This window comes from Diadema setosum, chromosome 7 (genome assembly GCF_964275005.1).
Source record: "Diadema setosum chromosome 7, eeDiaSeto1, whole genome shotgun sequence".
Lineage (NCBI taxonomy): Eukaryota > Metazoa > Echinodermata > Echinoidea > Diadematoida > Diadematidae > Diadema > Diadema setosum.
The window spans coordinates 17846134-17869912 of record NC_092691.1 but is presented as its reverse complement, the minus strand read 5'-3'; the positions used below and the strand labels follow the sequence as shown (position 1 = coordinate 17869912).

Sequence of the window (23779 nt, the reverse complement as noted above, 5' to 3'; positions counted from 1 at the left end):
GGTTCAAGTGAGCTACTGCAATATCGTCCGGCGTCTGTCTTGAGTTGCGTGTTGTGCATAAACTCTTGACGTTTTCAGCTTCTTCTTGAAAACCCCATAACCGATTTTCACCAAACTTGGCAGGTAGCATCCTTGGGGGAAAGGATCTCAGTTTGTTTGAATAGGCATCAGACTCCACCCCCCCCCCATATTATAATTAAGGAATAAAAAATAATTAATCTCTATAGAACCAGAAGTGATATAACTTAGTGGTATGAGTGAGTACATTGGTGACTGTAGTTTCAAGTTTGTTCATAGCGGACCCAGGGATGCGCCTCCCCCCTCCCCCCCATTGAATCCCCGTGGGTGAGAGGGGGGGGGGGGGACACATTTTACATTTTCATCTTCCTGAAAACGCATGGTAAAATTGTAACCAAATTTGGCAAGTATCAACGCTAGAGTGAAATTGACACAATTCCCCACTTAAAGGGACCCCAGGGGCACAATGCCGAGGGGATGGGGCAAAGTCCAAATATTCCTCTCAAGAATCAGAAGTGATAAGCTAGGTTTGTGCTATGAGTGAATGAGTTGGTGACTTTATATAGTTTCAAGTTTGTTCATGGTAGATCCGCTGTTGGGACCTGTGGGGCTGCGGGGAGGGGGCAGTGGAGGGGAGGGGAGACACCAAATAAGGGCCTAATTTTCACATTGTTATCTTCTTCTTTTTTTTAAACACATGGCATTATTTGTCACCAAACTTGGCAGGCATTATTCACCATGGTGACAGAATTTTCATACAAGTATAATGGGCACCCGGTGCCCCCACCACCCTGACCCCCACGGAAGACGCATCAAAGGTCAATGATAATGATATTCCTACCCAGGGGCGGATCCAGGAATTCCGTAAAGGGGAGGCGCCTTTGCAAAATTAAAGGGGGCGCACGCACCCTCCCCCCCCCCCCCATTTTTTCTTTTTATTTCTTTTATTTTAACCAAAGATAAAGAGGGGGCGCGCGCCCGGTGCTCCCCCCTCTGGATCCGCCACTGCTACCCCTCCCCTTAATTTCCTCTCCCTCGCCCCCTCCCCCTTCTCCTTTCCCCCTTTCTACGGGGCAGAATCCCCAGACGCGGAACCCTCGGAAAGTTATGGGCTTTGTTGTTATTTATTAAGAGCAAAAAATGTGTGTATTTTTTTTTTTTTTGGGGGGGGGTGGTGGAAAAGGGCGGTTCCGCGGTTCCCGATTTCTATGCAGGTTCCTGTGAATAAATGCTTGGAAATCCCCAAGAAAGAGTTGTTTGCTCTTGTTCATGTTACAGCGCAACAAATGTTGGAATGTAGATAAGCGCGGATGGGAAATTTATAATAATAATAATAATAATAATAATAATAATAATAATAATAATAATAATAATAATAATGAAAATAATAATAATAATAATTATTATTATTATTACTATTATTATTATTATCATTAGTAGTAGTAGTAGTAGTAGTAGTAGCAGTAGTAGTATTATCATTATAATAATAACAATAATAATAATAATAATAATAATAATAATAATGATAATAACAATGATAATAAAGAAGGAACAGTGTTGTTGTAGTACATTGTGTACTATCAAACCATCTGCTAATCACGAATAAAAACAGTACGTGTTGTCCGGTACATGCACACACAAAATTATAATGATAATGAAATGAAAATTTTCTCATAAATCTTTTGATATTCAAGATAAGATAAAGGATAAATTTACAGTTCTCTTTTGACATGTATGTTTTATGCGTGTTTGTGAATAATGCGTGATAGAGATTGATGGTGCATGGGTGACCCACAGCGAGCATTTGAAGCCTTTTTTCTTTTCTCTCTGTCTAATGGCATTTATTTATACGATAAATACCATTCCGAGCTTGGTGTCGTGCTATAATGGTCGATAGGAATGTGGTTCATGACGTCATCCACTCGAACATGAGAAGCTGAATGCCTACATGGCATCTTGTCTTAACCCTCCCTCTGGCTAGGGGCTGTCACACTCTTCCGTATTCATCCAAAGAGGCAAAGAGGCGAAGCGACATTGCACGAATGTTCTTCCAACATCCTATATCAACAGATGAAAACTCTTCCGTGGTCGCCATGTTAATCGGGCGCATCACCTTTGCTCTTGGAACGCAACACTCACATATCTCATTATATCAATCATCACCACAAGGTCACCCAATATGCACATGCATGTCATGCACACATGCATACAATCTTCATAAGATTACAAATCCCTCACCAAAGGTTCCAGCACCCAATACGGCACACAGTCTTCATATACCACATACAACGTACAATAGGTTCACATATAGTTTCCAAACCCATTGACGCAATACATGTATCATAATCCAACTCACATGTTTATGGTGTAGAAAACGAATTTGAATATCAACATCATTATCCCTTGTAGTAATCGATTGCAAAATACTTGGTGTCATTTCCTTGCAGTGATTTAAAAAAAAAAATCTATATAGGCCTATAATTTTATTATAACAACACCTCCAACGACAATCTAGGATCATACATAACACGACACACAATTACTTTTGTGATATTATTATCCATTCATATACGAGAGAAAATCAGAATGTGAAAACATGTAAAAACCGTCCAAAACAATGAAAGGTACCAAGTTGTAAGTCTATGACCCCGTTTACAGTGCGAGGCTCGACCGCGGCCGAGCCCTCCTTCATTTCAGTGTAAACGCGCAAAAGGCCAAATGCGAGGCCAAAATTGGCCGCGCATTTGGCCACGCTCTGGAGGTGGTCTCGGCCGCGGCCGAGCCGCGGCCGAGCCCGGCCTCTTCTTGGTGTAAACGCAAACTCGGCCAAATGCGCGGCCAATTTTAGTCTGGCTTCCAGACCCTCTGCTCGTACTATTTCGCTATTCACGGAAAAATCCTTTACAGGACAAAACCACCTTAAACTATACTAGCTTTCGACGTTGAGGGGGTTAATATCCTGAATAGCGAAATAGTACGGGCAGAGGGTTTGGAAGCCAGACTAAAATTGGCCGCGCATTTGGCCCAGTCTGCGGGCTCGGCCGCGGCTCGGCCGCGGCCGAGACCACCTCCAGAGCGAGGCCAAATGCGAGGCCAATTTTGGCCCCGCATTTGGCCTTTTGCGCGTTTACACTGAAGCGGGGCTGGGCCGAGCCGCAGCCGAGTCGCGGCCGAGCCTCGCACTGTAAACGGGGTCTATGTATCAATTATGTCCGACACATCAGAAAACTGCAGGAACAGTCCTCTCCCCATCTCAGGTAAGCTGTCAATATAATACCCCACGATTTTTATGGGACCTCAGAACACATAAGAAACCAAATAAAAAGAAAAGAAAATCTCTTGACATAAATGTTTGTTAACGTTAAAGTCATGTTGACAGCACAATTTCAATGGTCACAGCCCTAATAAGCCGAAGGTCCTATACACGGAAGACGCTATAATAGTGTGACTGAAATTTACCTCGGTCATTTTTCTTTTGTTCAAAATCAATGGGACGAAGTGAAGGAGCGAAGAGCAAAGTCTGGGAAACACATAGGTTATGGGATTTTACTTTCGGTCTGTATATTATCTAAAACGAGGTACATAATACCAAACAATTCTTTAGCTTATCAACTGCTAAATTGCCCATTAATAAATGGGATCTGAAGAGGGCACACGACAAAACAGCCAAACCATGACCTTTGACCCTATAAAAACCGAAATATTGAGCATCATTATCAACATAGGGGTCAAGAGATGCAAAAGTGAACCTGATGGACCCGCATAGGCCTATAAAAGAATGTGGACAGCAGAGTATAAGTCAACAACTTTAACATGAACTTTCACCCTATTAAATGCGGAACACAAGAGGGTACGTAGCATCACGCAAAACAAGAGTCTAGATATCATAATCTGAATACAAAATTCCAACAATATTCGCCACAAAAAACTCCCCCTGCATAACGCACAACTGTCATGACACCTCCAAAATATAACTCTTGACCGTATAAACATCTACTACTTTGTGTATATGAGGATAGCGAGGGCGCCATATCACCAAATGTGGCAGGCGGTCAGACATTAATACACTTTCATAATTATATATCGCGTTAAGAATGTTATAATAATAAATTTGTATAATTATTATGACTGAATTCAAATTATACACATCTGAATGAAATCAGTCGAGAAACGCAGCCCACAGACCACACACAACTTACCAACCAAACATGACCTTTGACTCTATAACAGCGGAACATTTGAGGCTGCATCACCAAAAACAATAAGGGCCGGGTTAAGCTCAGCTAATGATGCACCGCCATGAGACTTTTTGAAGAAAATGGTAATGGACGAGAATCAATATTATGCTTTGAAGCGGGCACAAGAAATATAACATTGCGTTTTGTGCAACGTTGATGGCAGCATCACAAAAAATGATAAAGCAGGTTCAGATTTGACGATGATAAATTTTTGTACAAAACTTCACAAAATCCGTCAAGAAATGTGGCTAATAGAGCGCACACAAACAGACCATAAAAACCAACCTTTTTGTTAATAAGTGAACGCGCTACCACCAAAAATTGAAGGCGGCTAGATATCTCAATGATACAACTCCATAATAAACTCGTAATCGAATAGTTTAAAATCCATCGAGAAACATTGTCAGTATTGCGCACATAATGCGACATGTCGGCGGGCGTCGGCGGCGTATACCAGTGCTGAAAATTGAAGTATTTTCTTGAACTATAGGACTTATGTAGGACCTACCAGAGATACGTCCGTAGATATCAAATGAGAATAAATAAATGAATAAAATAATAAATAAATAAATAAATAAATGAATAAATAAATGAATAAATAAATGAATAAATAAATAAATAAATAGATAAATAAATAAATGAATTGATAAATGAAAATAAATAAACAAATGAATAAGTAGATGAATAAATAGACAGAATGCTAGATAGATAAATGAATGAAAATAGGTAAATAAATAGATAAAAGGGATGGTTGGGTGGACCCTCCCCATGGTAATTATCGACGTACAACAATCGAACGCAACACCCACAGATCCTCTGTTTGAAGATGTACACAGCACCTCCGAATAGAATTATAAGATTTCCTACTCACCGTGATGGAACGGAGATCGTGGAAGACAGCAGCAGTGTCGCTCGAGATCAGCAAACAGAAGTCTGAATTAACCAATCGGTTACTCGTCTACGGAGCCGCGGAGTTACGGAGCCAGGCTAGAGGAGGGGATCCCGTGGTGTCCTCGAGCACGGCACCGACGATTGATAGTCCGTGTTTTCCATGTGGGAACCAAGTACCAAGTGTTTGAGTTATTCAAGATATTAGTTAAGATGATAACGATTGGTCGTCCTGGAATCGGTTCATCTGTCTGATTGGAAGTAACTATAGAGCAACAACTAAATAACAGGTAAAACAAGGCTTGTAGAGGTGTCAAGTAGTAAGATATTGCGAGCCGAGATTGCGACGGAGATATTCGACACAAAACAAGTACATGACAGTATATACCAAGACCAGATGCGCGTGTTGATGGACGAAAAAAACGCGGAGGTGAGGACTGGTGCAGAATGGATGCGCAACCAGGGAGATGAGACGGTTTCTCCTCACCTCCCTGGTGCAACACAGAGACTATAGCGTTAGCTCGTGCTCATCAATACAGCGACTGCCCCTTTTTGATATAGAAACAGCACCTCCTTTTGGTATACAACGCCTCTAATCTTGGGCACACCAAAACAAAAACAAAAAAGAAAAGAAAGAAAAACAAACAAACAAACAAACTAAAACAAAACAAAACAAAACAAACACACAGGGGTTTTTTTTTCTTAGTTGGTTTTAATTTGAAATGTTGGTATTTCGTACGTTATTATATACATGTATATATATCTATATAATCATTATTCTTATCATTATTACAATATAATATAATCTATATCTTAAATTTCCTCCTCACTTAAAAGTGAAGTCCCTTGAAGTATAAGAGGTCTATATTGGGCCTTATACCTGAACATAGGGATTTTTAAACTATGATATCTGGAACTGCAATGACATCATTAAAGATACAGCATTGCAGATACAGAGACGGAACGTCGACACTATAGACTTTGATCTCCCCCCCCCCCCCGAAAATATTTGGGGGGCAAACATATCATTTTGCCTCCCCCATAATTCCCGAGATGTGGAAAATGTTCTTGCTGTTTTGACAGAAAATTGTAAAAAAAAAATATGCACCCAAAATGTGCACCAGATTGTGTAATTAATTCTGAAAGTGCAAAATCTCGTTCGCGTGGGAGAGGGATACCCCCTCCCACACACTCGGTCCTTTCCTATAGAGGTAGTACATTTTAATGTTGACAGATTTCTGCATTTTTCCTCAAAATCATGTGTGCACACGATCGTCACATCAGTTCAAAAATGCAAAAGTTTCCTCGTGTTGGAGGGGATATCTCCTTTCATTTTTGATTCTTACTACTTTCCTCACTTGGTTCCTCTCATAGCTTTAGTATCTTTTATTGGGATTGACAAATTATCAAATTTGTCCGGATTGAAAATTGTCCGGATATTTTACCCAAAGTGTGCACCAGGGCCACCACTCTGAAAACGCAAAATCTCCCTCGCATTCAAGCATGTTAAGGGGGGCGGAATACCCCTCCCACACCTTTCCCCGTATAGGTCCCCTACCATACACTTAGTAAGGGCTCTATTAAATACACTCAAGAGATTGACACATTTCTTTAAAAAAAAAAAATAAAAAACCAATACGAGATTTTCCATAAAGGCTCCCTCGCATTGGGGTAAGGGACACTCCCTTCCACACCCTCTGGCCCTGCTATGAAAAGCCTCCCCTCCATGCATTGATTATGGCTACACTTTGGGGATTGACAATTTTCCAAATAGGTCTTATTCCTCCAAAAAGCCAGGTGCACCAAATCGTTGAATTGCAGTCATAATAATGAAAAAACACCATCATAATGGGAGGTCGGTGTATATAATCCTCCCACATGCCCGCTCGTGTGGGACGGGTTCCCCCCCCCCCCCCGTCAACTTTCATAGTGATGACACACCAACATTGAACAATCAAAAGAGCTGATCGAGATACCGCGATTTACCGTAACTCACATTCAGTTCTTTGAATATTCATTTAGCTGCTTTTTTTTTTGATAGGAAAAAATCACAAAATTTCATAAAAAGTGTGCACCAGATCGCTAAATTTTAGATCTCAAAAATGTAAAATCTCTCTTATAGGAGGGGGGATACCCCCTCTCCCACTTCGGTGGCTTGTCCACTCCCTCACACATTATTTATTAAGTTCCCTCCCCCTCCTCCCATCGTAAAAACGGATCGATCGACGCCCATGATTTGAATACAGTCCTTCAGAGCCTGCTAATTGACTCTTCCCATTTTCATTTGAGTCTCTACTTTCCAATAGCAACAATGTAGCATGGTCAGTTGAGATGAAACTGGGATTTGTGATGCTGCACAGTAATACCTAACCACTGAATAGTAGACTTGCTAAGGGGGTAAACACTAATGCTACATTTTTTAGTACAAATGTCTTACTTGGCACAGATGTTCCCTAGGGCAATTGAAAATTTTTCATGTAAAGAGACACTCTGCATCTATGCAAACAAGCCTTAATTTGCATAATTTATGCAGAAATACATATAAAAATTATTTTAGAGAATATATCTGCATCCTGCAGAAATACCTAATTTGGTAGAAGTATTCTATGGAGTAAGTGGAAGCAACTCCTGTAAAAATTAATTTCATACCTATGTAAATAAACATAAAATTTGCATAATTATGCAAGTTATTGTGAAAAAATCTGCATTTTTGAAAGAATTTTTAATCGATTAAGCACTGGATCTTCTAGTACAAAGTTTGAACCTGGGATGGATGTTCCTTGGGTCAAAAGTAAATGAGTCATCTAAAGAGACAAACTGTCTCTATATGCGAACAACCTGCATGTTATTTGCATAATATGCATATCAATACCTACACATAGATAATCAGAACAAACAAAATGAAATTATGTGACAATGTCTTAAATCGCTTTGAACTTAATATCCAAAAAGTTATAGAATGAAACAATATTCTCACAACAACACTTTTCAGTTGCTTAAATTGTTTCCATATTATTTAATTAACTTAGGCATTTTATGCATAAATTATGTAAATAAGTATACAAGACGTGAAATTTCGAAACATGTTGATCTTTGAAATAATTTTTACTATCAATTTTCCTTCATTGCATAAATGCTTTGCAGGGGGGGGGACTAGCAATCGATAGTGACACTCTTTGAATATGATTATGCAAATATAAAAGTAGGGCCTACATAGGAACAGATGCAAATCAGAACAATAGCCTACAAAAGGATTGTTTTTCCCTTGCAAACAGTACACAACTGAGGTCATGGTTGGAAAATCATTACAAAAAAAAAAAAAAAAAAAACACTACCATAGTGAAAGTGTGAATTCTGATTTTCATTGTATTTTGTAGGCAACCAAGTGAATAAGAGGCTTTTTACATCAAACTGATTATAAACTTGTACAAATTATGTGGATGCATCTGCACATATTAAGAACTTACAAGCTTGAGTTAGAAACAAAGTCTGCTTCTGAAAAAAAAAAGTTCCCTCAGTATACTATGAGCTGCTATGGCATGGAAACTATGCTGGGAAATTTATACACAATAACATTTTGATAAGGCAATAATTTATGCAAAAAATTGTCATGTGAACAATATAGGAGACGATATACTTTAAGTCAAATAATCTTAGTCTCTGACTTAAAATCAGTCAATTTCAACAATAAATCAAAGCAGAGATAATATGTTCTTAGCCATAAAAGAGTATATTTGATGGCCTTTACAATTACTATAGGATGTGATTTGTCAACAGATTGTCACATGCTACTGTTATTTACGAGGATCGTAAATGTCATATTCTCTCTGGTTGTCATTGTTTTCCTTTGGGATAATGTAACTCCCTGACGGTCCAAAGAATGTTATATTCCACCACATACCAGCTAATACCTGTATAGATGATCATGACCTACATGATCTTGCACCTTTTTCCAAAAAAAAAAAAATAATAATAATAATTATGTTAACTGGTTTTGTGTAAAGATGTCAGAGGTTAAAATTAAATAAAAATACACAGGTAAAAATGTAAAAGGTAAGAATGTCAGAGGTTATACATGTGTGTGCATCAAAATTAACTTTCATGCGACCCATACATTACATGCAATGACGGTGATGACTATACCATGTCACTGAATTCCATGTCCTTTCCTACGTATCAAGAGGAAACAAAAACACTTGAGAGGGGAGGGCTTAACGTTTTTCGATAATCAACAAGGGTATCACTGTCAGGTAGAACATGCACAAATATGTACCAAGTTTCATGATACCTTGATTCACATTCAAGATATGGAAGAAAAAGTGAAATATAGCACTTTCATCAGAGCTTTGACCTTTTGGCAGGAAATTTCCCGGAGAATCCCCATTAGGTAATACATGTATATATTAAGTTTCAAGAAAAATCCTACAAGCATTGCAAAATATGAGGGAAATAGTAAAAGTTTGAGGGCCCAATTGACCTTGATCTTTGACCCCTGACCTTTGACAAATGGCCCCTAAATTCCCTAGAAAATCCCTGCCAGTACCAAGTTCCATGAAGACACCTCGAACCATTTGCGAGATACAGAGAAGAAAAAGTGACATTTTAATATTTTCACCTGACCTTTCACCTTTGACCTCTTGACCTCAAACTCTCTGGAGAATCTTATTTTGGTAGTACATGTATGCAGTCACTAAATTTCAAGAAAATACCTTCAGGCATTGCATAGATATGGGGGAAACAATGAAATTTTTGCATTGACCTTGAACTTTTTGACCTTTGAACTCTTGCCGATTTTACTTAAAACAGCTTAATTAATTGCCCCATCATACGTCATCCTTGGACCAAGTTTGGTGAAATTTGCTTAATCCAGTCTTGAGTTATCGCGTAAACTAGTACAATTTCTTCAGTCGACGTTGACCATTGACTTTTGGTACATTCGGGTATTAATATGCACAATATGCTAATTAGGTGGTATTTGCATAGGAAGTATAGTGTTTTGGTATTACAAACCATTTCCTTTTGACTAATAAAGGATATGCATACTACTTTGGTACTTTGGTAATTTTTATCATAAAATGCAGTTCTTAGACTGTAAGGAAAACTTTAAAGATAATATTTTTACTTTATTTTCTTTAGTAAATATGTAAATTAGCTGGTAAAGATTGTTCAATTATTCAAATTCTTTTCTAATTTTGTTTCATAGAGTGTTTCTAACGGGTTATATCTATCTAGGATGAGATTTAAGGGGGTTTCATTATTTACAAATCAATTTGCATAACTCTCATGATTATGCAAATTTTATGTTTATTTACATATTAGGTGTGACATTGCAGGAATTGTTTCCACATTATCGAATACTTCTACAAAATCAGGTATTTCTGCTGGATGCACATTGTATGTATTTTTTTAAATGTATTTTTGCATAGATTATGCAAATTAAGGCTTACTTGCATAGATACAGATTGTGTCTTTAGATGAAAAAAATTCCAATTGTAAGACATGTGTGCCAAATAGGACATTTTGTACTATAAAATGCAGCGATCACCCCTTTTTTTCGCCCTTATCAAGCCTACTAGAACCACGATCTGTTCTAACCACGATTCTCTTCCCAACTCCGCAACTCCGTGCGTCAATAGGTTCGAGATTACAAGTGCAGGGTGGTGACTAGTTAGTTGTGGGCGATTTTAGCGCCACGATTGGGGCTTCCCATAGCAGGATTAATCATTTACGCCCGCGACGCGGAAAAAGACGTTAGCCGAGACAAGTGGAAGGACAGCTATCTTCACTAATTCAGCAAATCATAGGTTATAAACTACCGTCTAATTAATATGGCAAGTGCAGATCCGAGAGTCCGAAACATCAAAATTAAGACCGGTGTGCTAAAGAGGTAAGTATTCTGGTGTGCACCACCGCTGTCCTCGAAATGGGCAAGATCCGGATCATCAGGAGCTAGATCTATGCCGTGTCAGTGTAGTGTGTGAACGTGTGTGTGGACTAGATTCTAACGTTAGTGAGTAAAGTAGTAAAGTTAGGGGGCTTGTTCTATCAGTGGTCATTCAGCTAACGACCGTTAATTACATGCTCGTTAATAGTAAGCTAAAACATTGTTGTCAATCAACTCTTACGTAGGATCAGAACCAGTAGTAGGGTTTTATCAGCGATTTATACGGCCCTATGCATCATCTCTATTTGTGTGCAAGGAAACAAATTTTCCCACAGGTGGGACTATGGCCATGTGAGTGTTGTCACTCGTCTGTAACTAACGTTACACACACACACACACAGCCCTGTCGCTGTGCTGTGCTGGCGCACGGGGACGCCGTGCGAAGCACGGCGTCTGGTCGTCTGCTACTGATTGCCCTAGTGATGTAGTATTGTGTAGTGTTGTGATGTGCATAGACCTAACGTTAGTGATGATAGTGCTATTATGCACTTGCTTGTCAATGTAATGACTCGCCCCACTACCCCCGGACATGGGTGCGTCATTTCCTCGTTTGGTCAGTCAAATTTGTGACCCAGGTGTGCGTCATTTTCCCAGGTGTGTCCGTCAAATTTTTGACCGAGGGGTGCATCAAATTCCCATTATTGTTGGTCAAATTTTTGACCGAGGGGTGTGTCATGATATGGTACTAACTACACGCAGCCGCTGTCGCTTTCTGCACGTCTACTCCTTCGCAGATGTTGTTATTTTTCAGCGGTGGGTGTACGTTTCCTTCATGAATATCTTTATTAATCGTGTAAAACTAAAATATAAGGAATCCCCGTAATCTATGATAATCATTCAATAATCGGTATGCGTATTTTTTTTTTAATTACGTCAAAAACCCACCGAAATCCATCCTTAAAATCAGGTCTGTAAGCGTCCGTATTGCTTCACTCCTCATCTTCTGCTTGTTATTGAATGGCAATCACTCTCCTATACTACAACGTAGCTACATTGTAGTCGGAGCGGAAGTGGATGAGCTAGTCGGAGCGGAAATGACGTCAAATCATGAGAGCAGCACGCGCAGAAATACATGTACGTAGAAGAAGACAAGCTTTACGTAACACACGAAACGCACGGGCGTACGTACTGTAAAATGCTACCACGGTACCTCGGGTTGAGCATTCGTGGTAGTTCGTTGATTTTGTGAATCATCGCACAATCTACTCCGAAAAATTCAACAATAAGGTTTGGATACCAACAAAACACCAAATTCAACTCAACCATCAGCAAAATACGATATAGGTGGGTGGTATTACTGTTAAAATCAAACAAAATAAAAGACATTTTTTGTGGTCTTGCCGTCAAAAGCGACGGTCGTTTACAACGTTTAAACACTAGTACATGTCAGACTGCTGTGCTTTGCACAGCGGTCTGGTCAGGCTAGATATGGTACGTCACTTGGCTATGGAAAAGTACACGCAACATTCTGGACCGAGGGGTGGGTGCGTTACAGTACGTCACTTGACTATGTGTATGGAAAACTGCACGCATTTTTGCACGCTACCAGTACCGGATACACGTACCGCGAGTGAAATTACAATGAGCACTTTCCCAAGGCAAGTGACAATCAAAGTGGGGAAGCGTTTTGGAATAAGATGGGAAAATGCTTGCCCGAATCTGGCAAGCAAATAATTTAAAAGCCACCCTTTTTCCTCACATTTTCCCTCCAACAAACCCATGAAATCATGCATACGCAAGCTCAAACCTGAACGACTGTTTAGCGATGTAACAATTTCGACCTTACTGTCGAACACTTACTTGAATAAGCCCTATAGTGGTTATTGCATATTGCGATGCAACACCAACACTCATTGCTATTGAAGAAAGTTCTCTTTATTCCAATACAATGTGCGTCTAAATAATATTCTGTGGCGAATTTTTGACAGTGAAAGAAGCGGCAGCAGAAGAAACTTCCTGCCGCATGCCATTTTCTGCTCGCATTTTCTGCCATGGCGTACCTGCAGTAGCAGGTAAGTCGAGTGAGGTGTGTGAATCGCTGTGAGCAGCGTGCTCCATTATGCTCCATGTGGTGTAGAACACAGTAACGTTAGACTCTACGTAATTCGGATAGAAATGAAAAACACGTCCCTAACATGCAGTCAAGAGTACAGGATTTTAAACACCAACTTTACCAAGAAAAAAAGAAAAAGTCCCACTATGGCAAGGTGCCGGACTTGAGGAAGGGGGAGGGGGTAGGTAACGAAGAGACTGCTGTATTCAACAAAAGAAACCGTGCGTACTGGCGCATTCTCGGAGGTCATAAACAGTCTGGGGCCTGGGGGATGAACTGGGAAAGAATGTTCGCTCTAGTCGAAGCCCCAGGGCGAAGACCCAGCCAGGCTTACAAACATTAAGATTATTTATTTCTTTCATTTATCTGGCATTTTTTTTTCCATTTCATATCAGAATTATCTGTACTAACCAATAAAAGAAATACGTAAACTATAACTTATTTTCCTGTTTTAAATACTTCTGGATTCTGAATTGTCCGCCTATTGCTCGATTGAAGAAAGAGAAAAAAAAAATGTTTACTACTGTTTGTTTCTCTGAAATTTCTTTATTCTGAAGGTTCGTTAAGCCAATAAAGAAATAATAAAGTTAATCTGAAAATGAATTACAATTCGTTTTCAGATTAACGAAACTTTTCTATTTTTTATTTTTAGAATATGAATGCTGCAAGTGACATTTTCGGAAGAAAAACATTGGCACAGGGATTTTGCTCTTTTCAAATTCGAAATAACAAATAATCAGAATACAAACCCTTTTTTTTAATTCTTTAGGGAATGATAAATACTGTGCACACACATGAAACTAAGAAATAAATCTCATTCTTGAACTAAGTGACTGTGGTGTGCGTCAAAAACCATGTATGGTCGGTCAAAAAATGACCATGACGCACCCATGTCCAGGGGTAGTAGGAGGGTTAGTAGGGCGTCATTACATTGACAAGTGCATTGAACACAGTTACCCAAAATTCAAATTTGCCTCAGTTGATTGACCATCATCTAGTAAGGAGTCTGTTGTATTACAGTATATCTTCAGACATCAGCAGTCAATGGTCAAGGCCTGGCCTTCTAATGTAGTCGCTATCACTGTCTAGATATTTCTGGTACATACTTTCGTGCGCACCCCCTTTCATTTTGTAAAAGGGCCTCCCCTTTATGGAATTCCCGGATCCTCCCTAGAACTTGCACTGATTTTTCTCTTCTTTCAAGAATTGGAGTCTAACATGTTTTACCTTCTACATGTATACCTTATTTGCAAGATCTCCAAGTAACATCTCATTACATAGATGGTGGAGTAATCATCCCTGTTTGCGATAGGGTGCCTATTTGTGGCAGCAGGAGCCATTTCATTCGTTGATGAAAAGGTCCAATCAGGTGTGAGAGTACTCTCACTTCCCATAACACTTGCGAGTATCTCCTGCTTTTGTTCTAAAGTGGGAATGAGCACACTTGACGCTCTTTAGCTGTTTTATCAATCAATGAATAAAAAACTGCCCCTGCCGCAATGCAAATAGGCACCCTGTCTGAAGCGGATAATTACTCTAGCATACTTGCCAACTAATAAGATTTTATCAGATTCAGTAAGATTTTTTATATCAAAAATAGCAAAATAAGATTTTCTGTCAGAGAAATAAGATTTTTCAAAAATATTTAGATATACCTTTCATGTGTATTTTCTGAAGATTTGACTGAAAGTAAGATTTTTAACTTCAGTTTGCATATAAAATAAGATTTTTGCAATCCACGAGTAAGATATCTCATCTTGAAATGTTGGCAGGTATGCTCTAGGTGTTATTGTTATGAACTCGTGTTCTGGTCAAGATGTATTATCATTTCTCATTCATGGTGCTGCATGGAGGACCTTGGTTTTAACAACAACTGGAAGGGTTTGGAACCTTTGCGCTGGTACAGTATGTGCACAGGTTCAAGTGGATCAGTTGTTAAAGTATGGACGGGTTTATGATTGACCAAATCAAGAACAAAAAGGGTCTATTGGAAGAACCAAATTTTGCATGGCATGAGTTGTCAACAATTAAACTACATCAGTACATAATATTCAAATTTAAAATAAATCAAGTTTTGATGTTGAATTTCACGGGCAGAGCCACCATATATAAGACACTAAATCCTTATATCCACAGCCCGAACACACTTTGCGTTCAGGCTGGTCGCAGTTTTAGACATGTGCTGTATGCAGTATGCAACATAGACATGCTGCACACCATGCTGTGTTCTCTTCTTGTCTTGAAGAGTATGAAATATGTGACCCGCTACAACAAAAGGATCTGAAAGTCGGGGAAGGACAATTTTCTGAAAATGACTTGATATTATTCCCTTGCTCTTCCACTTTAATTTCATATATAACATGACTCATGAAAGTACTCTGTTGCTGAGATATCAATGATTTTATTAGCGCATATCGCGTGGTTTAGGAAATCAGCGTTTCGAGAAAACCGCCTTCAAAGTTTGCCTTCCGACGCTATCAAGAGCAAGGGGAGGCAAGACAGTCTTCACCGCTTGACAATAGAAATATGTTCTTAGCAACCTCCACGATGTTCATTCAAGCTTAGCGCCAGCGGTCTACGCACGACCAATCAGTAACCAGGATGCCACGCACTGACCAATAAGATCACTCCCTCGTTGCTAGGGGCGGAGTCTAGCTGCGGTGGTAAATCCAAATCTTCGGACACGTTTCTGTTCCGTTGAAAGTCGGAAAATCATGGCCCAGAAAAACATTATTTTCTTGCCTTTCCTTTGACCATTTAGCTTCGAAATTTTGACAGATGATAGACGATACATTAGACTACAAAATTATGCAAAGAACAGAAAACCGGTAGTTTTGACCGATTTTGATGATCTGACTTTAAACTCGATTTTCTCGGCTCAGCCATCAGCGACTTTAGGATCCTTTTGTTGTCGCAGGTCACATATACACAGCATCAATGAGCATGTGTCTTTGGGTACTCTGTTCATTATATTGTCTCATAAATCAGATTGTGAAGATACATTGAATCACAGATATAGATTCTGAATACATGCAGTGCTTTTCTTTCAAGTGGAAAAAAAAAGAAAATAAAATTTTTTCCGTTTCCTGAAGAAGTATATCAAAAGTTAATTCTGTTAGCAGAGTTTTATAATCTGCCAAACAAATACACTATGGCTACCAAGCATAGGAGCTTCATTCAGAGATGGAAGAATTGATTAACCCATTGGAGACTAGCCCCAAGTACACTCAGGCAGGTGTCTATGGGAAGCATGTGTTATGTAAAAATCAGATGGTCCTCATTGGGTTAAGATAACAATGAATAGATTTTGCATATTTACCCAACAGGCAGTACACATAAGGTAGCAAACTATTAGAAAGTTAATTCCAAGAAAGTGCTATAAGTTTTAATACCACCAGACATCTTCAATAGGTTGTTTTAATGTTATGAACTCGTGTTCTGGTCAAGATGTATTGGTTGTTTTATAACTTTTCCTGGTTTTATTTGATGAGACCCAAACACAAATGAATCTGTGGATATAAACTAGATATCTAAGTGACTCTTATTGATGTAGCCACTGAGTGAGAGTGGGTTCTGTCTCAAAAGTACATGTATTGAAAGACAATACACCACTCTGTCTTGTATGACTTCACAGAATGCATTACCACAATGTGATGACATCACAATGACATATGTCACTGTTACTGACCTCCTTTAGTCTTGTACCAGTGTTTTTAGGAGTGTTCAGTGTGCTGTCACTGTTATAAAACATGCCATGAATTGATCTTTCCTTGAAATTTAATTGCTTTATAGGTAGGTAACAGTATCAAATTGACCTTTCGATGCTTTGATCAAAACTGGGTTGGTATACCGTTAATTGAAAAAAAAGTTGACTTTTACTGTTGAGTTCAGGTTCTGACTGGAGTGCAAAACAGTGCTTTAAATTTAGGTCCCTTTCTTCTGTTGTATTGCTCACCATATATGCTCACATGAGAGCACAAACATGATTACTTGAAGGAGCTTCAGTTGATCTTTTGCTGATAGTGACTGAAATGAGTAGACATTGTTGCTTGACCTGTCCAAAATCATCATACCTTGAGCAAGTAAATTAAGCATTTATCATTATGTAATCTTATAAATTATAAGGCAGTGATTCGAGTACAATGTACTGGTAATTAGTAAATGACTGTATCACTACAATAGCAAGTATACATAGGGTTGTATAAAAGAGGCCTATGGAAGTGTTGTATTTGCCACTACACTTGCTCTTTTTTCCTTTCAAGAGATATATATGAAGCACCTGAGCCATCAATACTGCTGTCATTCTAATATCTTATTTGCTATGTGATTTGTTCCATGTAAGGTGTTATAAGTTTCGGCTCTGATGGTAAAGCTGTGGTTCATCACGCTTTCACCAAGATATAGATAAGATTTGCCTTTTTATGCCTCCGCCACGAAGTGGTGCCGGAGGCATTATGTTTTCGGGTTGTCCGTCTGTCCGTCCATCCGTCCGTCCTTCCGTCCGTAATCAATTTTGTGGACAGCGTAACTAAAAAACTGTTTGAGGAATCTTAATGAAACTTTGCATGTATATGTATGAGTGGGCGAAGTTGTGCCTATCAACTTTTAGGGGCACATGCTCAAGGTCAAAGGTCAAAAAGGTCAAGGTCAAATGCTCAAAATTTCACTATTTCCCCCATATCCATGCAATGCCTGAAGGTATTTTCTTGAAACTTTGTTTATATATGAACTACCAAATAAAGATTCTCCGGAGAGATTCTTGGGTCATGAGGTCAAAGGTCAAGTCAAAAGGTTGAAATTTCATGTTTTTCTCCATATCTTGCAAATGGTTCAAGGTATCTTTGTGGAACTTAGTATATATGCATGTACTGATGGGCAGTGATTACCTAGGGAAGTTGGGGGTCATGAGGCAGAGGTCAAAGGTCAAGGTCAACCCGTCAAAGTCTCACTACTTCGCTCATTTTTATGCAATGCCTGCAGGATTTTTTCTTGAAACTTGATATATGCATGTATTACCCAATAGATATTATGTGGGAAGTTTCTTGCCAAAAGGTCAAAGGTCAAAAGGTCAAAGGTCAAGTGAAAGTGCTAAACTTCACTTCTTCCTCCATATCTCGAAAGTAACTCAAGGTATCATCATGAAACTTATTACATATTTATGCATGTTCTACCTAACAGTGATTCTCTCTTGAAATTTGAGGTCAAAGGTCAAGGGTCAAAGGCCAGGTTTAAATGCTATTATTTTACCATTTAATACTGAAATTACACTTTTTCCCCATACCTTGAAGATTACTAAATGCATAAACTTATAAAAGGGTCAAAAGCCACGTAAAAATCCTCAAATCCCCAAATACCTGCACTCTGACAATTTAGTCATTCATCCAATTGAACCTAGTTCAAAGAAAGTGAACATTCAGCACATTTGTGACAAACCTGTCATTTTAATATTTTGCCAATTATGTGAAACTGTCATCACACATTGTCAAGACATTGTACTATAGACCTATTAGAAGAACAATGTATTATGGCGGAGGCATACCAGTCGCCGTAGCGACATTTCTAGTTCTCTCTACAAACCTGAACAAAAATCTTGATTTATTTAGATCACATCAATAACTGCTGAGTAATAAGATTGCTGGTGGATTCTGCTTGAAAGGTTAACTTTGATCTTTAATCTTTGCTCAGATTAATGAAGGAGAAGACAATGTACGAGAAAGAAGCAGTGGATCAGGAGAAAAAAGTGGAAAAAATGAAAACCGAAGGAAAGGATGAGCATGACATTAAAAAACAGGTGAGTAGTCATATCTGGCATGTATATTATGCTAAGAAAACTCAAGATGAAATCATTCTAGAATCACTTTTAGATAGGGCCTACCCTACAAAATCATTTTCTCTTGTCCCATAGAATGGCATATTATTACTGACATAGATATTTTAGGATCTACATGTACATCCTTACAGGAAGAGTAATCAAGCAAAATAAAAAGATGGCCTCAGCATCATTCATAGAATACATATATTGCAGCCATCAATATCTATCAATGTATGTATCTATTTGTTTTGTTATTTTTTTTTTATTCTGTTTTAATTTATAATCATTACCACTATTTTTTAGCTCACCTGAGCCATACAGGGGTAAATTCTGATCAATCTTCGTCTGGCATTCGTCGTCCATTGTGCGTAAACTTTTTATATTTTCAGCTTCTTGGAAACCTCATGATGGGTTTTACCAAACTTGGCAGGTATCATCTTTTGGGGGATAGGATCTCAATTTGTTTCAATGACCCCTGGGGTCTGGGGGGGGGGGGAACAAACCCCCCAAATTAAAGAATCTTTAAAAATCTCCCTCTCTACAACAAAAGTGATAGAGGTAAGTTAGTGGTATGAGGAAATACATCGTTGACTGTAGTTTCAAGTTTGTTCATGGCAGCTCCGGCGGTTCCCCCATGGGGCGGGGGTACGAATTGGGGTCCAGGGGAGTGGGAGGGAATTAAAAAACAAAACAAAACAAAACAAAAACTGAGGAATCTTTAGTGCTATGAGTTGGTAGATTGGTGACTGTAGTTTCAAGTTTGTTTGTGACATATCAGGGATGAGGGGATTTCAAATTTGGGTCCAATTTTCAAATCTTTGTCTTATGACAAATGCATGGTCAGATTTTCACCAAACTTGACAGGTGTTGGTGTAGAGTATATCTTTGTTCAAGTGGACATAATATTTGCCACTAGGGGGCCTCCAGAGGCACAATGCAGGGGGGGGGGGGGACCAAATTTGGGCCTAATTTTCACATTTTCTTCTTCTTGAAAATACATGATCTGGCAAATTCATCACCAAACTTGGCAGGTATTTATTGTCCCCGCCGAACGAGTTCGAGCAGGGGACTATGAAACGGGCTCCGTACGTGTGTGTGTCCGTGTGTGTGTCCGTCCGTGTGTCCGTGTGTCCGTGTGTGCGTCCGTGTGTGATCAAAATCTTCAATTTGCTACTTCTCTGTCATTTATGAGCCAATTTTGATCCTGTTTGCTTTATATGATAGCACTATGTGGGAGCTTTGAAACTTCTACACAGAATTTCAGTTGTGACCTTTGACCTTGACCTTTGACCTATATTGTACATTTTGCTACAAAATGCTACTCCTTCGCCATTTCTAACCCGATTTCGATTCCGTTTGCTTTATGTGATGGCACTAGTTGAGGGCTTCAAAACTTCTACACAGAATTTTGACCTTTGACTTCTTTGACCTTTGACCTTGATTTTTTGACCTGTATTGTACATTTTGCTACAAAATGCTACTCCTTCGCCATTTCTAACCCGATTTCGATTCCGCTCGCTTTATGTGATGGCACTAGGTGAGGGCTTCAAAACTTCTACACAGAATTTTGACCTTTGACTTCTTTGACCTTTGACCTTGATTTTTTACCTATATTGTACATTGGCTACAAAATGCTACTCCTTCACCATTTCTAACCCGATTTCGATTCCGTTTGCTTTATGTGATGGCAGCAGGTGAGGGCTTCAAAACTTCTACACAGAATTTTGACCTTTGATTTCTTTGACCTTTGACCTTGATTTGTGACCTGTATTGTACATTTTGCTACAAAATGCTACTTCCGGCGGGGACATATATTACGCACCGCGTAAATTCTACTTTTCCTTGTTATCACTGGGATGACATATATATTAGATACAAGCACCCCAGAACCCCCAAATTAGAGAATCTGAAAGAAAAAAAAAGGTACAGATCTTATTTAGAACCAGAAATACTTTGAGTAAATACATTAGTAAATGTACTTCCGAGGTTATTTAAGGTAGATCCAGGGCTTGGCCATACACCAAATTGGTGTTAGTTTTTAAATTTTGGTGTTGTTTTTTTGTTTGAAACTGCATATGTTTATAGTCAAATTGTCTAAATACTTAGCAGGTATTTTGCCAGTGTCATAGAAAATACAAATTTACACCATGTCCCCCTGGAGGCCCTTAAAGCTGCGCCCACCCCCCGCCCTCAAGTTTCTAATGTTCTCAGGTAAAAGTCTGCAAGAATGCATGGAAGGTGAGCTTGCAAAACTCAGGTGAGCGCAAGACCTCCTGATCTCTTGTTTGATTGTCTGATCTGTTTTTTTTTTTTCTTCTTCTTTCACAGATTGAAGTACTACAAGAGTCAAAGATGATGATTCCCGACTGTGAACGAAGGATAAAAACAGCATACACTGACCTTAAAAATTTGATTGTAAGTGCATTGTGTGCGAACTTAGGTTTCATAAGCCAGTGCTGACTCTAGCATCTTTTGTTCAAATGACAGGGTATACATACTGAACTAGAGAAGCACTCCGAGAGCGCAGACCTCCGCCAAGCAGCTAGTTTCCACCAATAATCTTGTTCTTCCATAGAGATCAGTGATTTCCACCCATATGTATGCATGCTGAAATCGCCCGATTTACAAATATTGAAACCTTTTGTTACATCATCAACTTCCAGCTGCGCGGTGCGCCTCGCCTTAGCAGAAATTAGAACACGCACTTTATTGTGCGTATGAAAACCTCAAAATGCACAGCTTGAACTCCCAAGTTCATTGACCCTACCTGCCAAAATATTGAAAACCCTTCATAACATCCAGAAAAATTTCTGGATCACTAGCAAAATTTGATCATCTGTTCCTTGTGTCATTTTCAATCTTTCCTGCAAGTTTCATCCAAACCCGTTTACAACTTTTTGAGTTATTTTGCACACGGACAAACCAACGGTAATGAAAACATAACCTCCTCCCATAGCGAAGGTAACAGTATTTATGATAATCAGTGTGTTTTCAACCATACCAAGTACAACAGAAGACATTTTGCCATGTTTCCTACTGTGATTGCTGGAGTCATATGGATAGGCTTTCAACTGATATTCCATGAAATCAGAATCCCAGCAGCAGAAATTAAAACAACAGGCTCTTTGAAGTGCCACAGACTAAATGAGTTGGACATAGTCTCCTGGTATGTGGGACAGTCCATGTTTGCATTTGATAGTGTGTGTGCATGTTCATTGTGCACACAGTGATCAGGATGAAATTGTAGCAAAGTCTGATAAAAATCAACCATGATTCAAGGAGCACTAGATGTGAAGTAATCAATCCTAACAGTTATATGTTGTTTGGTAAGATAATTTGCTGTTTAAATTTTTGGGCAATAGCTTGTGATGGCTAGGGATCAAAAGTCAAGGCAATTTATAATTGCTTTTTGAATAGACTCAAGTAATTGAAGAAACACTGAAGTTATGGCGGTTGCCTCTCTCTTAGGTGCATGGCTCTAGGATAAGTTGGCAATTGATTGAATTGATTTTACAAGTAAGGAAGGAAGTGTATTTTTGAAGTTCATGGTTCAAAGGCAAAGATATAAAAAAAGAATATCAGTTCATGCATTTTCTTAGATATTATTCACAAATATTTCAAATGTGCTATACATTATATTGGCATTTGAAGTTGCTAAGAGGCAAGGATCTATTGGGTGAAAGTGCCAAAATAGTGATGCATGTTTTTCACACCATATTACAGTACGTGTAGCAGCATAATGTGGCACACTACATACATAGTAATATGCTAAGTTTATGGGTAATACTCAATGCTACTGCATTAAGAAATCATGTACGTGTAAGCTCATTGAGCCTTATTGGTATAGATGGCCAAAGGGCCTTTATGTGAGGGACCAGTTTTGATGTGAACAATGGAACATTATGCTTACACGTTCCTATACAAATGTGTGTGTGTAGCCATTCAGGGTGCATGCTCTCAAAGGGACTACAATGTCAAGATTGGAGTCAGTTTCCACTCTCAAAACAAACAGACAAGTAAGCAGAAAATCATATTCAGCCTTTATAGTAATAGAGGTGTTGAAGGGTGAAAGAGATATGAATTGATGACTTAAAACATGTTGTTTTTATTAATTTAGCTGTTTTTTTTTATTTTCATATGTACAGGATCAAGAGCAGGAGCTAGCAGAGACTGAAGAATACACGATTGCAGTGACATTACTAAAGGAACGTGAGGCAGCAACCCAACAGTGAGATGTACAGCCGTTCTATCTTCTTGTTTTCTCATTTGTTTGCCTCTCCAACAAGGATGCTGCTGGGGCCTTTTTCCAATACATTCATTCTAAAAAGTGTTTTTTTCTTTTTTTTTTGGTCTTGTAAACTTGTAAACTTGATGTTGTACAGGAGCCTAATTGAACCTAAAAGTGTGACTGCAGTGTTTGACAAGAAAGTGTCTTTATATTATTTCATTCTATTTGTTTTGTTATTTTTTCTTCATTTCCATGAATCTGTTGAGAAAAATGCGACAAGCAACTTTCATTTTTTTTTTTTTTTTTTTTATATATATGTGCAGTAAGAGAAGTCTGAAGAATTTGTTTTTTCTTTTTTCATGATAACCAAATCGCAAAGTGTACAAATGGCCAACATAGACCTTACCGGGACAATTTTAAAGTGATATAAAGGCATGCAGAATTTTTAATTCTCTGAACAAATGATTTGTATTTTATTAAAATTCCATCTTTTGTGATCTCAAATACAATGTACATTATATCAAAAAGGTTTCCCTGATCCTGTGCATATAGTGTATGAGTTGAGTCTGACAGTTAGAGTTTTTACAAGGGAAAAAAA

At 38.7% G+C, this 23779-nt stretch overlaps 1 protein-coding gene across 1 annotated transcript; it reads left to right on the top strand.

Annotated features, from left to right (window-relative positions):
• Positions 1 to 10869: 10869 nt before the first annotated feature.
• LOC140230927 (tubulin-specific chaperone A-like) lies at positions 10870 to 23375 on the top strand. The gene is made up of 4 exons (XM_072311067.1): positions 10870 to 11031; positions 18827 to 18932; positions 21282 to 21368; positions 23099 to 23375. Exons 1-4 carry the CDS (start codon positions 10973 to 10975, stop codon positions 23183 to 23185), a joined length of 339 nt encoding a protein of 112 aa, XP_072167168.1. The 5' UTR covers positions 10870 to 10972; the 3' UTR covers positions 23186 to 23375.
• Positions 23376 to 23779: the final 404 nt, after the last annotated feature.